Source organism: Oxyura jamaicensis, chromosome 19, assembly GCF_011077185.1.
Source record: "Oxyura jamaicensis isolate SHBP4307 breed ruddy duck chromosome 19, BPBGC_Ojam_1.0, whole genome shotgun sequence".
Classification (NCBI taxonomy): Eukaryota; Metazoa; Chordata; class Aves; order Anseriformes; family Anatidae; genus Oxyura; species Oxyura jamaicensis.
Genome location: NC_048911.1, coordinates 918820 through 931103, shown reverse-complemented (window position 1 = coordinate 931103; position 12284 = coordinate 918820). Strand labels below are relative to the sequence as shown.

General features: G+C 45.8%; 1 protein-coding gene across 1 annotated transcript in view; it reads right to left on the bottom strand.

Moving 5' to 3' along the window:
- Positions 1–12284, bottom strand: part of LOC118176263 (S-adenosyl-L-methionine-dependent tRNA 4-demethylwyosine synthase TYW1-like) — a 94782-nt gene that overhangs the window by 54266 nt on the left and 28232 nt on the right. Inside the window, exons 9-10 of the mRNA XM_035343175.1 lie at positions 8403–8455; positions 5638–5756 (exon numbers count right to left, since the gene is read on the bottom strand). Coding sequence (XP_035199066.1) covers positions 5638–5756; positions 8403–8455 — 172 coding nt within the window. The remainder of the gene's footprint in view (positions 1–5637; positions 5757–8402; positions 8456–12284) is intronic.

Sequence of the window (12284 nt, the reverse complement as noted above, 5' to 3'; positions counted from 1 at the left end):
AGGGACCTTACCGCCACGCTTCCATGCCGGGATTTGGCAAATCAGCATCTAACCATTACCAAGGACCATGCCTGGCAGTGCGGCCTTTCGTACCACACAGAGCAGCAGACACAACTCCATCCTGCTCTGACAACAAGCACCAAAGGCACCGAGGGTGCCTCAGCACAGCCTCAGCACTGTGTGCCGGCACAGAAGGCCCCAGCCAAGCGAGACCCAGGGGCTTGCTCCCACCTCCCCCAATGGACCCCCCCAAAGCGTTTCCATAAGATAAATGCCCAACAGGCAACTGCAGTGCTGGCAGAGCAGCACATAAAGGCACCATGAAAAACATTCTCTGCTCTATCTGAAGTTAAAATCTTTGTGTTCAGAAATTACTTGTGACATTGGTTCAGATTTTACCAAGGATGAGGCAGCTATATTCTGACATCTGCCCCTCCCCTTCCATTTGCACGGTTACCTCCAGGTAAATAAACCAGTGAAAAAAATTGTACTGAAAAGGATGAACACAGGTCACCATAACTGCTACAGTTCTGTAAACAAAAATAGGAGAATTATACTCTTTCTGGGAGAAGAGTCTCGCTTTATTGAAGCAAGGACAGGTGGCTGGAGATGCCAAAAGGTTTCCAGAACTTCCAGGCTCAGGTTCCAAACATATTTTACAAATCTGCATTGCTGTCAGCTCCTCTGATATCATATTTCACATTTCCTTGACAAACTTCACCTCTGGAGTAGTTCTTTAATGAAAATAAACTTTGTTTTGATCTGTTTTCAGTTTTCAAGCACCTCTCCTGTAGGAGATTAATTTTGTTTTTAATCTCTTCATTTTGCAGGGCTTACTGTGATCACTGTGTAGTGGGTTTATGTGGCAAAGTTTTGGTAGCAGGGGGCCATAGGGGTGGCTTCTGTGAGAAGGATCTAGAAGCTGCCCCATGTTTGGTAATGACCCCACTGCTGACCAGAGCTGAGCCAATAAGTGATGCTGTTTGTGCCTCTGTGAGAGCATATTTAAGATAGGGAAAAAAACGCTGCGCCACACAGCAGCTGGGAGAGTGAGAGGAGTGAGGAACAGCCTTGCAGGCGCCAAGGTCAGTGAAGAAGGAGGGGGAGAGGTGCTCCAGGCGCCGGAGCAGAAGTCCCCTGCGGCCTGTGGTGAGGACCATGGTGAAGCAGGATGTCCCCCTGCAGCCCATGGAGTACCACGGTGGAGCAGGGTTCCACGCTGCAGCCCGTGGAGGAGACCACGGTGGAGCAGGTGGCCCTGCACCGACGGAGACTGCGGCCTGTGGAAGACCCCTGCCGGAGCAGATTCCGGGCCGGACCTGCAGCCCGTGGAGAGGAGCCCACGCAGGAGCAGGTGACCTGGCAGGAGCTGCTGCCCGTGGGGGACCCAGGTTGGAGCAGTTTGCTCCCGAGGGATGGACCCCGTGGTACGGACCCATATCTGGAGCAGTTCTTGAAGAGCTGCTGCCTGTGGGAAGCCCACGCTAGATCAGTTCAGCAAGAACTGCATCCCGTGGGAGGGACCCCACAGCACAGGGGACGAGAGTGACCGAGAAGGAGTGGCAGAGAAGAATTTCTATAGACTGACCATAGCCCCCATTCCCCCGTTCCCCTGCGCCGCTCGAGGGGAGGAGGTGGAAGAGGGTGGGTGGGGGGGGGGAAGGTGCTTTTGGTTTCTTTCCTTTGTTTCTCACTTCTCTAGCTCGTTAGTAATAGGCAATGAATCTTACTATCTCCCTATGCTGAGTCTGTTTTGCCCATCACAATAATTACTGCGCGATCTCCTTGTCCTTATCTCAACCCTTGAGCCCCTTTCGTCGTATTTTCTCCCTGTTCCTCTTTGAGGAGGGGGAGTGAGAGAGCGGTTGTGGTGGAGCTCGGTCGCCCACCCGAGCAAAACCATCACACTGGCTTTTGGCCACGTATATTCAGACAGTCCAAACAGTTTCAGCTGTTGCCTACTGTACAAGTTAAAGCTGGAGCCTTCAAGTACAGGTACAAACAATATAAAGCTACAAAAGAAGAAATATGAAGACATTTCTTTATGGGATACTTCATTCTGTCTGGGTTGTCTCCTCCTCAGATGCAAAATAAAGCCTATTAATTTAAATCTTATTTAGCTGTTCCATCGCTCCACAGAAATCGATCGTGTTTTAGACACTCAGCCAGAGGACATAATCAAATCAGGTTTGCCTGGTGGTTGTGCCGCAGTACAGAGTGTCAGAAAGCCTCAGTCCCCACACTTGCTCTAATTGATTAAGAGATTTGGTCATTTGCACATTTCCATTTAGACAATTAAGCTAAAGAGACACCACAGAGAGACCAACTGAGTGCAGTAACAGATAGTGATGGCCTATTTCTGTAGGGAGAGTTATGAGATAGGGATGTTGCTGTAACTAACATTTGTTGGGTTTGGTTTTGTATTTTTTACCCCCTCTTGCTTTTATTGCAACGCCGTGTGACTGCTGCCTTGCGGGGGAACAACATACAAACCAATGACCTGCCACATCACGAACCTGCACCAAACTACCAGCCACAAGGGGAATGGAAGCAAGGGCCAGCGGCCAGCCCAGCAGGGGGGCACAGGCAGGCTACCCACCGACCAGGAGGAGGAAGGTCTCTAGAGCACAGTCAAGCTGCATCTTTTATAAGGCAGCCCAACTGTCCAAGTGTTTGGGGGTTGGCTCCACCCGCGATGCCTGGTCCGGGGCCAGAACACATCAGTCACGACCAGCCAGCTGCAATGACATCCAATTCCCAAGGCACGCTGCTGAACTACAGCATTTCTTGCCAAAGTGAGGAAGAGAAAACAAACAGGCTCCTCGGCCTTTTCCTCAGTGATCCTGGGAGAGCCGCAGTGAGTTATGCAGCTGGAAGTACTGGCAGCCTCTAGAAATGTCAAAATCCTGAAAGGGATCAAGGAAAAAAAAAAAATCACAGCAGTCTTATCTACAGCTTAGTGCACAGAGCTGCACAACAAGGCCAGCAAAGCATAAAACCTGTATTAAAAACATTTTGCCAACTGTAGATCAAAACTATCGTTTCCTATGTCTCCAACAGCACAGATGGTAACTGCTAATAAGAAGGTAATATATTTATCCTACCCAGCCACTGGTGCCTGTAATCCTGCATTCAGCCTCATGTGATTAAGCATCTGCAAGGAGTGGTGGGTTTAAAGTAAGAAGTGTGCAGATACTGCTGGATGTTTGTGAACTGCGCTGACATGCAACAGGTAAGGACGGAAGTGGACGAGGAAGTCTCCTTTCATCCAACTAACCGGACCTGGCACAGCTCGCAGCCATGGGAAGGATAGCAGCACAAGCACAGGGTCTGAAAGTGCTGCCAAAGCTGGGGAGAAAGCTTTCAGTGACAGTTCTGGTTTATGTCAAGCTTAAGGTGTACATAAAATGAGCCGTGAGATGAGATGCAAACTGAACCTTAAGTCTCCAAATCCAGAGGTCAGAGATGAGCAGACAGCTGCTGTCCACATGGACAAGTCCAACAACTGCAACCCATTTCGCCCACTGAAGGTGAATGAGAAAGTTTTTCAGCACAGCCCTCTGGAAAGCTATTTGCTTGCATTCAGGTTGTTACCATTAGCAAAATAAGCGTTCCAGCACTCAATATGATTTGAGCTACATGTTTCCAGGATTCTTCTCAAAGTGCCAAATGACACCTCCAGAACGATGAGTCACATGGAAGGTATCACTCTTTGCAATTTATCCTAATTTACACTTGTTTGACCTCTCCAGCTCAGCCCCATACTCTAGACACAGGCTGGGGTACTGCTGCTAAGAAATACCAGAGTTGGGTCATTTTGAAGGGGAACAGCATTAAATGGTCTGCAGTGCAATACCAGGAACAAAACACTATGTTTTGGTGATGTTATTGCTTTCTATTTGCTGTTTATGATGTACCTTCTGTGTAGGGACAGAGGGACAATAATACACATGGCAATCTTCCTCCTCGCAGTACAGCCACCACTGCAGAATTAAATGCACCACTGCTAGCTGATATTGGAAAAAAGGAATAAGCAGTACATTTTTCGTTGCAGTCATCAGATTGTTATTACAGGCTCTGAAGAAAAGTGGCAATACTTGCACATTAAACATGGCATTTGCTGTCCTTTCAAGCCAGGATACAATGAAAGTCCATCAAGAGCACCAATTAACATTCTGGAATAGGCTCCCAAATGCAAACTTAACAGGACAAGTGGTATCTGATGCTTATACTTAATACTAGTATGGAAGGCAGCTTCAAAGGCATTTGAAGTTTCAGCAGCACTTTTGCATGGATGCTGTCATTTAAATATTCTCTTGAAATGTTTGCATTAATAAAACTTGATAAGTCTCTCTATGAGAGACAGGAAACAGTACTCAGAAACGTGGCATGAAAATACCGGTACGTTGGACACGCAGGCTTAGGGATGGAATAGCTGCTGCTGGCAGCCAGCCCCCTAGGGTAGACAAATAGCAGAGGACATGCAGCCCCCATGGCTTGAAATAGCTAGCAAGGCAGAAGACAAAAGAGCTCAAAGAATAACCTCTGTGTCCTCCCACTCAGTACACTTTCACGTCATTGCTTTTATTTCTGCTGAGCTTCTCAGACTCACCGATCCCCTCCTGCACTCCCCCAGCCTAGCAAAAAACTCCCTCTGAAATCCAGGCATTTTGGTGAGTTAGCAGTGCTAGAGCAGCTGACAGTTCATATCCAGGCAAAGCTCATTTCCTTCAGAGAAATGACAGTGAAGTAATTCCTTTGAGAAAAGGGTCACTTTACTAGCTAAAATGGAAAATCATTTATTAACTACTGTTTTAGAAAGGCAACAGTTATGAAGTCATCAATTTTCACTCACTGAGAAAGTGAATTGCAGGGTGAAGGTAAGAAAAAGGATCTAGTTTCAAAGAAAACAACAAAATATTTAGCACCTTGGTGGCTTTGCATGAGGGCCTGTCCACGTGCTCCAAAGCACCACAAGTCAGTCCCAGACAGTAGCCTCAAGAGGGAACCATACTGCTGTCAAGTGCTGGCTCTTGCCAACCCTTTCAGAGCAAGGTGCAGAGGGATGTGTGGGCAGTAGATGGAGAAGAGCCCATCTCCTGTCTCCCTGATTTCTCCTTCTACCAGATGGTCTGAACTTGCTGGGGCCCAAGACACGGCTGCAGAGGACCCTGCTCGAGGGAAGGTAGCGCTGGGGAGCCATCAGATCTTATTCAGCCTCTAGGAAATGCAGTCTCCCACCCACCTACCTCAGGCCCTACCAGTCCTGAGCCATGGGCTCCACGGCTCTCTGAGGAGGAGTGCAGGCAGAGGCACAAAGGCAGGGGTGAGCCTTCCTCCCTTCCTCACTCCTCCTCCTCACACTTCCAGGTGGAAAAGGACACATGAATGACACTGCCCTATGTTTGAGGATAAGGACAGGGATGAAGTGGTGCAGAACAAAGCCCAGCTGGCCCACACAGCTGAGTGGAGCGGGGCACAGGATTAGCACCATGGAAAAACAGACATCCCTCTTACATAGCTATTGCCCTGTTTCTTGCATAGCTGTTCACAGTACAGCATTCCTCTCCCCAAGTGCAATAGCACAGAAAGACTGTAATACGTGACTAGGTAAGTAAAACTGCAACAATATTTTACCTCCAGCAAAACACGCATTTGTTGGCACAAGCAAGGCTCGGTGTGGCTTCCATGCAGCGATGGCTCTCAATCCCATAAAACGTGTGCTTGTAGCAGCCACCTCGGCCTCGAAGCATCGACTGACAGCAGAAAAAGACACAAATACTGAGAAAGTTAAAACACTTTATCTGTAACCAAACCAAGTGTAAAGATTTAAAGTCTGCTCCCTGGGCGTATCTGCAGTTTTCCATCACTAGTAAATTTGGTGTTCACCCACCTGTGATGGGTACAGCAAGCCAGGTCACAGCTATGTAACAGGTCAGAATAATGACAAATGCAGTCTGTTTGAAGAAATTCCTAATAAGCAGATCAGCATACAGTCTGATTGTGTAAGTTTCCTCTCACACAGCTTTAAACTTGACACCATAAATGCCTTGTTTCTGTAAGGATCTATCCAGACAATCGGCATCTTCTCACTCACAGCACCAAAGTGTAAGTGTGCTCCACTGAACCTTTTAACTGAACCAGCCAACAGAAGAAAGCAGGTAAAGCCACTTAAGCTGTAAGAAATATTATTGCAAGAGCCCAATAAAGAGTAACAAGGATCAATTTAAAGGCTGCACTATGAAACACTCAATTCTTTCCATTTGTCTAGTAAAGCATTTCTTCTAGCACTAAATTAAATAAATATCCTGACCTTATAAACCCTCATTCACACCAGTCATTGGCTCCAGCAGGACATCACACATTCCTTCACAGAGCTGCAGCAGCCTTCCCACCGGAATTTGTCTCCTATTTAGCATGCAAGTTGCTTGGAGCAAAGACTGTCTTTCATTATCTCAGTTAAATAATAATAAATTAGAAAGGATCTTTACCACTCTCCAGAGAAAAATTGAAATATAACATAATAACTTTTAATCTATCTTCCTCTACCTGAAGTGTCCTACTGATCCAAGAGAAAGTTTCCACTGAGCACTAGGGAAAGAATAAGTAATGCCTAGCGTATGTACAGCATTGCTGGAAGATTAAACAAAATAGAAAATCTTGTTTATTCTACCCACCCCTCAAATGACAGAGGTTTCAGGAGACTCGCAAGTTCTAGGAGAGCAAGTTGTATTATGGATTTCATAAAACAGGCTAATTGGACCCTTCCTTAAATTTGCAGGGTTTATGCTCTTTTTCCAGAACACGACAGACACAATCATTTTAATCTGAGATACCACTGTGGAGCGCTGCTTAATACTATTCCTTGTAGCCCTGGCTCCTGCTTTCTACTGATACAAATCTGGAACAAACCTCCTGAAGACACTCACATATTGGTGTGAATCTGAGTCAAAGCCACTGCCTGTAACCAATTTCAGCTCAATTTATTAGACGGCTTTATGTTCAATTCCTGCTTAAGCTAAAAATAGTATGGTACTATCTAAGCACACAGAGCTGCTATTTATTTTGTGAAATGGCTTTACAGTGCCGCATTAAATTTCAGTTCTTTAATAAAAATAGGTTCTCTGTTTTTCTCTCAGTCACAGCATTGATGAAGTCTGACAAGTTTTTCTTTAAACATGTCATGGCCTTCTCTGACGGTAAAAATGATAGAAGAGAAATATTTGCAAGAGTAAACAGCAGAAGCATCACTGGAATCAGTATGTCTCAAATATTCATGACAATACAGTGGTGGGCTCTTTAAGCTGTTCACAAGAACAAGTCTTTTGATAAGACAGTTCATTGATACCAGCCATTTCAATAAGAACCTCACTGCAGCCACCCACTTAGGTGATTGCCATTCAAAGAGCTCTTTTGAAAAATAAACAAAGTTAATCATGCAGCAAAAAGAGAGCTGAGAGACCAAGGAACTGATCGCTGCCACAGCTCAAGAATTAGAGATGCGCTGGCATTTTGATGAGATGCTGATTCCCAGTTTATCATCCTGCGAATGCTGAAGGCTTGAGCATGTTAAAATCAATGTTACTCCTCAAATGTATACCATTACAGGCCAGCTTTCAACTTCAGAGCTGCAAACCGCTTCTCAGGGACCTGCAGAGGACAGCTAAAACAAACATATCGAAGCAGCTGATGTTTGTTCTACAGGGCTCTGCACCTCCACCGGGAAAAGTTTTAAGCCTGCAAACAAACTACTTGAAAAGCTAATGGCTTACATAGCCTACAACTATAGGACTTGGGGGATGATTTTTTTCCATCTATATATGCATACACATATATATATATACCCACACGTATATTATGTACAGCTGTAGATACACACACCCCCAAAGACTAAATTTAAAAAACTCCTAGTGACAATTATTTTGCTATCTAGACCTTGGCAAGTGTTGCAAAATAGTGGAGGAGCATTGCCTGTTACAAATCAGATGTGTTAGTCACAGAAGAACAGGTTTAATGAGTGCCCTTGTGCGCTCATTTGAACGGAGCGATGGACTGTCATCTTTGTTTCAGAAGACCTCACACCTATGACGAAACCTTCCCACTTTCCCATGGCGTTCTGCTCCTGCCATATATTTTAGTAGGTAAGAGATATTTTAGCAGACAGCAGAAATGGGAAAAACAACAACAGAAAATGATGTTCCCAGCTCTTTGCCACAGTCATGTTCTCACTCTTAGCAGCAAGTTTTTAATAGCTTGAAATGCATAACTACAGCCTGTAAGACAGAATGTTTTCTTACAGGTAATATCACATTTTTAAAGGGTATTTCACCTATAAGTTGTAATACCTGAATAAGTCTCTAGCTTTATCTTTTTTTTATTTATGAATTGAGAAAAAAGCATACCTTTGTCCACCGACAGAGCTTCACCCCAGAATGGCTTCCGATCAGCTTGTAACCTGAAGACAAGAAGTAAATCAAACAATCAATTTCAGCCTGCAATAGCTGACACACAAAACGTAGGAAGAGGTAACAAAATCATTAAGCACCTCCATCTCAGTGCTGCTTTTCCCTGTTGGCACAAATGCAGCACCAACAAGATTGGCAATGCCCACACACATCGCTCGTCACTTGACTCTGCAATGAGCCTGCAGATCTGAGCAAAGGCCAGGGCCACCCAAGGGACTTGGGCCACCTTGAAGCAGTTTTTCTGCAGGGGATCCATTTGTACTGCTCTGTCTGAATCATTCTGGGGTGGTCTCAAGATTTCTCCAAGTAACAGGGCAGCCCTGCACAGTGGTGTGGGACATCTGCACTGACCCCAAGGAATGAGGCATGGAAGGGAGCAGGACAGGGCACCAGTAGCTTCTCCTGGCCCTAAGCAGTTACTCCTGACCTGACTCTTCCTCAGGACCAAGAGACCTGTTCCTGCTCCTCAGCAGGTCTGACCAAGCCTGGAGAACAACAGCTGATCAACAGTGCAGCTGCAGTGCTGGAAAAGAACCAAAACGCCGGGCTCAGTTTGAACCCAAGCTTCATGGGTTCACCAGCATCACCCACACCATCTCCCCTGGCCATGACAGAGCCACAGTAATCAGATAAGCAAGGCAGCCACTACTCCACACCTGGAAAAAAGCTGATTTCACACCATTTCCCAGTCCCCAGCCAAGATCAACACAATTTTATTTAAATTTATTGGGCCAGAAGGATTAATTCTACAGTGTTCGTTAAGCACTAAGTACTATTATTACCCAAACTGCTTGAGTTAGGTTATTTTCTTCTTTGAAAAAAGTGCTTAGAGACCAATATGTCTGAAGGATTAAAAATCACTTCAGCAATCAGCATAAAAATAAGAGGGATTTGAGAAGCCTCGTGGTGTCACTCATGCAGTAGCATTTATGCAGCCGTGTGGCCTGGCTGTCCAAACCCAGCACATCTCCACCAGAAGCTTTGGGCAGATGTTTTTATTAACACTTTCAAGGGAAATCAAACTTCAGGTATCAGGCCTCCTTCCTGCCAATTAGCATGAACCCAAGAGGGGGGAAAAAAGCCTGTTCACAGAAGCAGCCTTCACCTGCTACAATGGTAACGGGAACAACCACCCTGCCTGGAACTGGTCACCACACCTCACGCAGGGCCCCAGGGAAGTGTGACAGCTCCCCAAAGTCCCCTGCACCTCCAAGGACAGTAAGCCAGCTGGGAACTGAAGTGACAGCAGATGCCATAACAGCTGTAGCAGCCAGAAATTAAACAGTGTGAAGAAATGCACAGCTAACAAGAAATCACACAGCATCTAGAGCATGCTGCTTCCGCTGCTCTGCCACTGACATCCAGCAGAGATCTGACCAGGCTCCTCTTACTTCTTGAGCTGGTGCTGCTGCTGTCTCCTTGTGCAGCCTCTAACCTTGTGGGGGAGGGTGGACAAACGCAGTTTTAGCTTGATCTGTTCCCTGAGACTGCTTCATAGCAAGGGGGGTGATTGGCAGGAAGCAGTGGTGGGGACCCCCTTTTAATGGCAAAGGGATGGACAGCCAGGTTAAGTGAAGGTTCAGAGACTTCAGTCTGCTCCCAAGAATAAGCCCTGAGCTGCCTCTCCCCTCAACTTAGCAGGAATGGACAACATTTCAAACTCATCCTCCCTGCACACAGGCCCAGGTTAAGTATATGCAGCGAGGAGAGAACTGATGCAGGCCAAAAAGCCTTGGTATTCTACCAAGCTGATCAACCAGCCCTTTCCTGGAGAAGATATCAACATAACCCTGATCAGCACTTCTGACACAGACCTGATATTCGATAGAGCCACGGGTGATACCAAAGTCACCATCTAGGACTGGATGCAGCATCTCCCAGTTGATCCTTGCCTGAATAAACCAAATCCCCATAACTGAATTCGGCAGCATCACATCATCTCCTCCTACCCCAAGTCTCTCCTGCATTTCTTTGCAAAAAGGCTTGTCCAGCAAGGTCTAATCTCAGAGACCTCCCTGTACTGCTAGAATTCATATCCTTACAGGATATGATGAGCATGGGAAAGCCAGACTCTGGTGATATCAACCACTGCAGCCCTAGTCGCTGTCTTATATTTCTCAGAACCCAGCAACAGTGTTCATGTAAGATTATTCTCTCAGATTGTCAATAAAAGTAATGTGGCTGCTTTAAAATGAGTTTTAGATTAAAATTAAATTGGAACTAGGGCATGCTTGCCCAAATCCACCACTGCGTTGCTTAAGGGAAGAGAGGAAGCAGCTAAACTGGACAAGGTGCCAAACTCCGGAGCCCAAAGCTGCAACATTTTATCTTAAGTTACTTAGACCAGCTTCCACCATGTGGAGCGCCCACAGCTTCCTATAAAGGCCAAGAAAATTGTACATGTTCAACATCAAAACAGAGGCTTACAAACTTCAGCCAGCTTAAGCTATGAGAAGGGGCTTACTCATCTTACTCGCTGCTGCCAGGAGTCACAGAGTTACTGGAAGAAACATCATGTATTTGCAGAACTTCTTAAAAGCACTGCACAAAGCTTTTGAATTCAAGTCTTCGCCGCATGGGTAGCTCTGGTAGATAGTGTAGTTACCTTGCAAAGCCATCACAGCGACCACGGGCCGTGACACGCTTTTTCAGACTTGGAAATTAGACCAGCGACCACGTCTGTACGCTCTTTACATCCATTGTGAGCAGAGTCCCTCCAACTCTAAAGCCTGTTTCTTTGAGCTCTGTATTTTAGCCCACGGTTTGGACTAAGAGAAGAAAATGCAAAGGATTATGCAGGAGCCAAGAAGTGCTGAGCTTGAAACCAGCCCTGGGAGAGAACATGCCAGAGAACCAGTTTGAGGGTCTCACCCGTTCCGTTTCCGCAGCAGTTTCTGCAGAATAACCCCAGGCCAGCTCACCCCTGCCACGAGCTGTGCCACAGCTCCATCGTGCCTCTGCCAAGGCTCTTCTACAAGTGGTAGCTGAATCATACCTTACTGACGGCCCCAGAGTCTGCACCGATGCATGCCAGGGCTCACAGCACACACATTTACTTCTTAAGCTTGCTCTTGGGAAGTATTATTGGGAGCAATAACTGAAAGTGAATATTTGGATGCAACATCCTCCAAACAATACACTGTATTGTCTCAGTGGGACTGGGCTCATAATCCTCACGTACCTTCAGATGCGAAGGCTCAACAGAAACATTCTATTTCATCTACATCCTAATATTCAAAAGATTCCTTAAATTACCAGCAGGTTAAATAATAAACTCTACTCCTGAGTAAAGGCACAATGTCTGATCACAAGCGTGTATTTTTGTTGATCCCACACTAGATAATAAATTTTGGATGACCCAGAAACCTGCCAAGCTTCACTGAAATTCAGTGTCACTGTCATAAAGACTTGAATGAAGCTTTTAAACAAGCTTTTGGGTGAAATTAGTTTCATCAGGCAGTAGGCCAATAAACATTTGGTGATTGTTTGCCCTGAGAATCAAACTGGAGTTTAATAGACCACAGACGGACTTTTAACCAAAAGAGATGGCCTCTGTAACAGATGGTGAATGCTCCATCATGTAGTGCAAAACAGTTCTGCAACTGTTTAAGACAATTACAGCATTTCAACTCCATCACGTAAATAGTTTAAAAGGTCCGTTCTCCGAAATTCTACGAATTTACTGAGGGACACTGCTGAACTTTCAGCCTCAGATATGACGTACCTAAGGCAGGACACCCCTGTCTGTATCCGTACACACATATATATCTGGCATTACAGGAAACCGAGGTATTTTGGTGATGTCTTTGCTAGATTGTT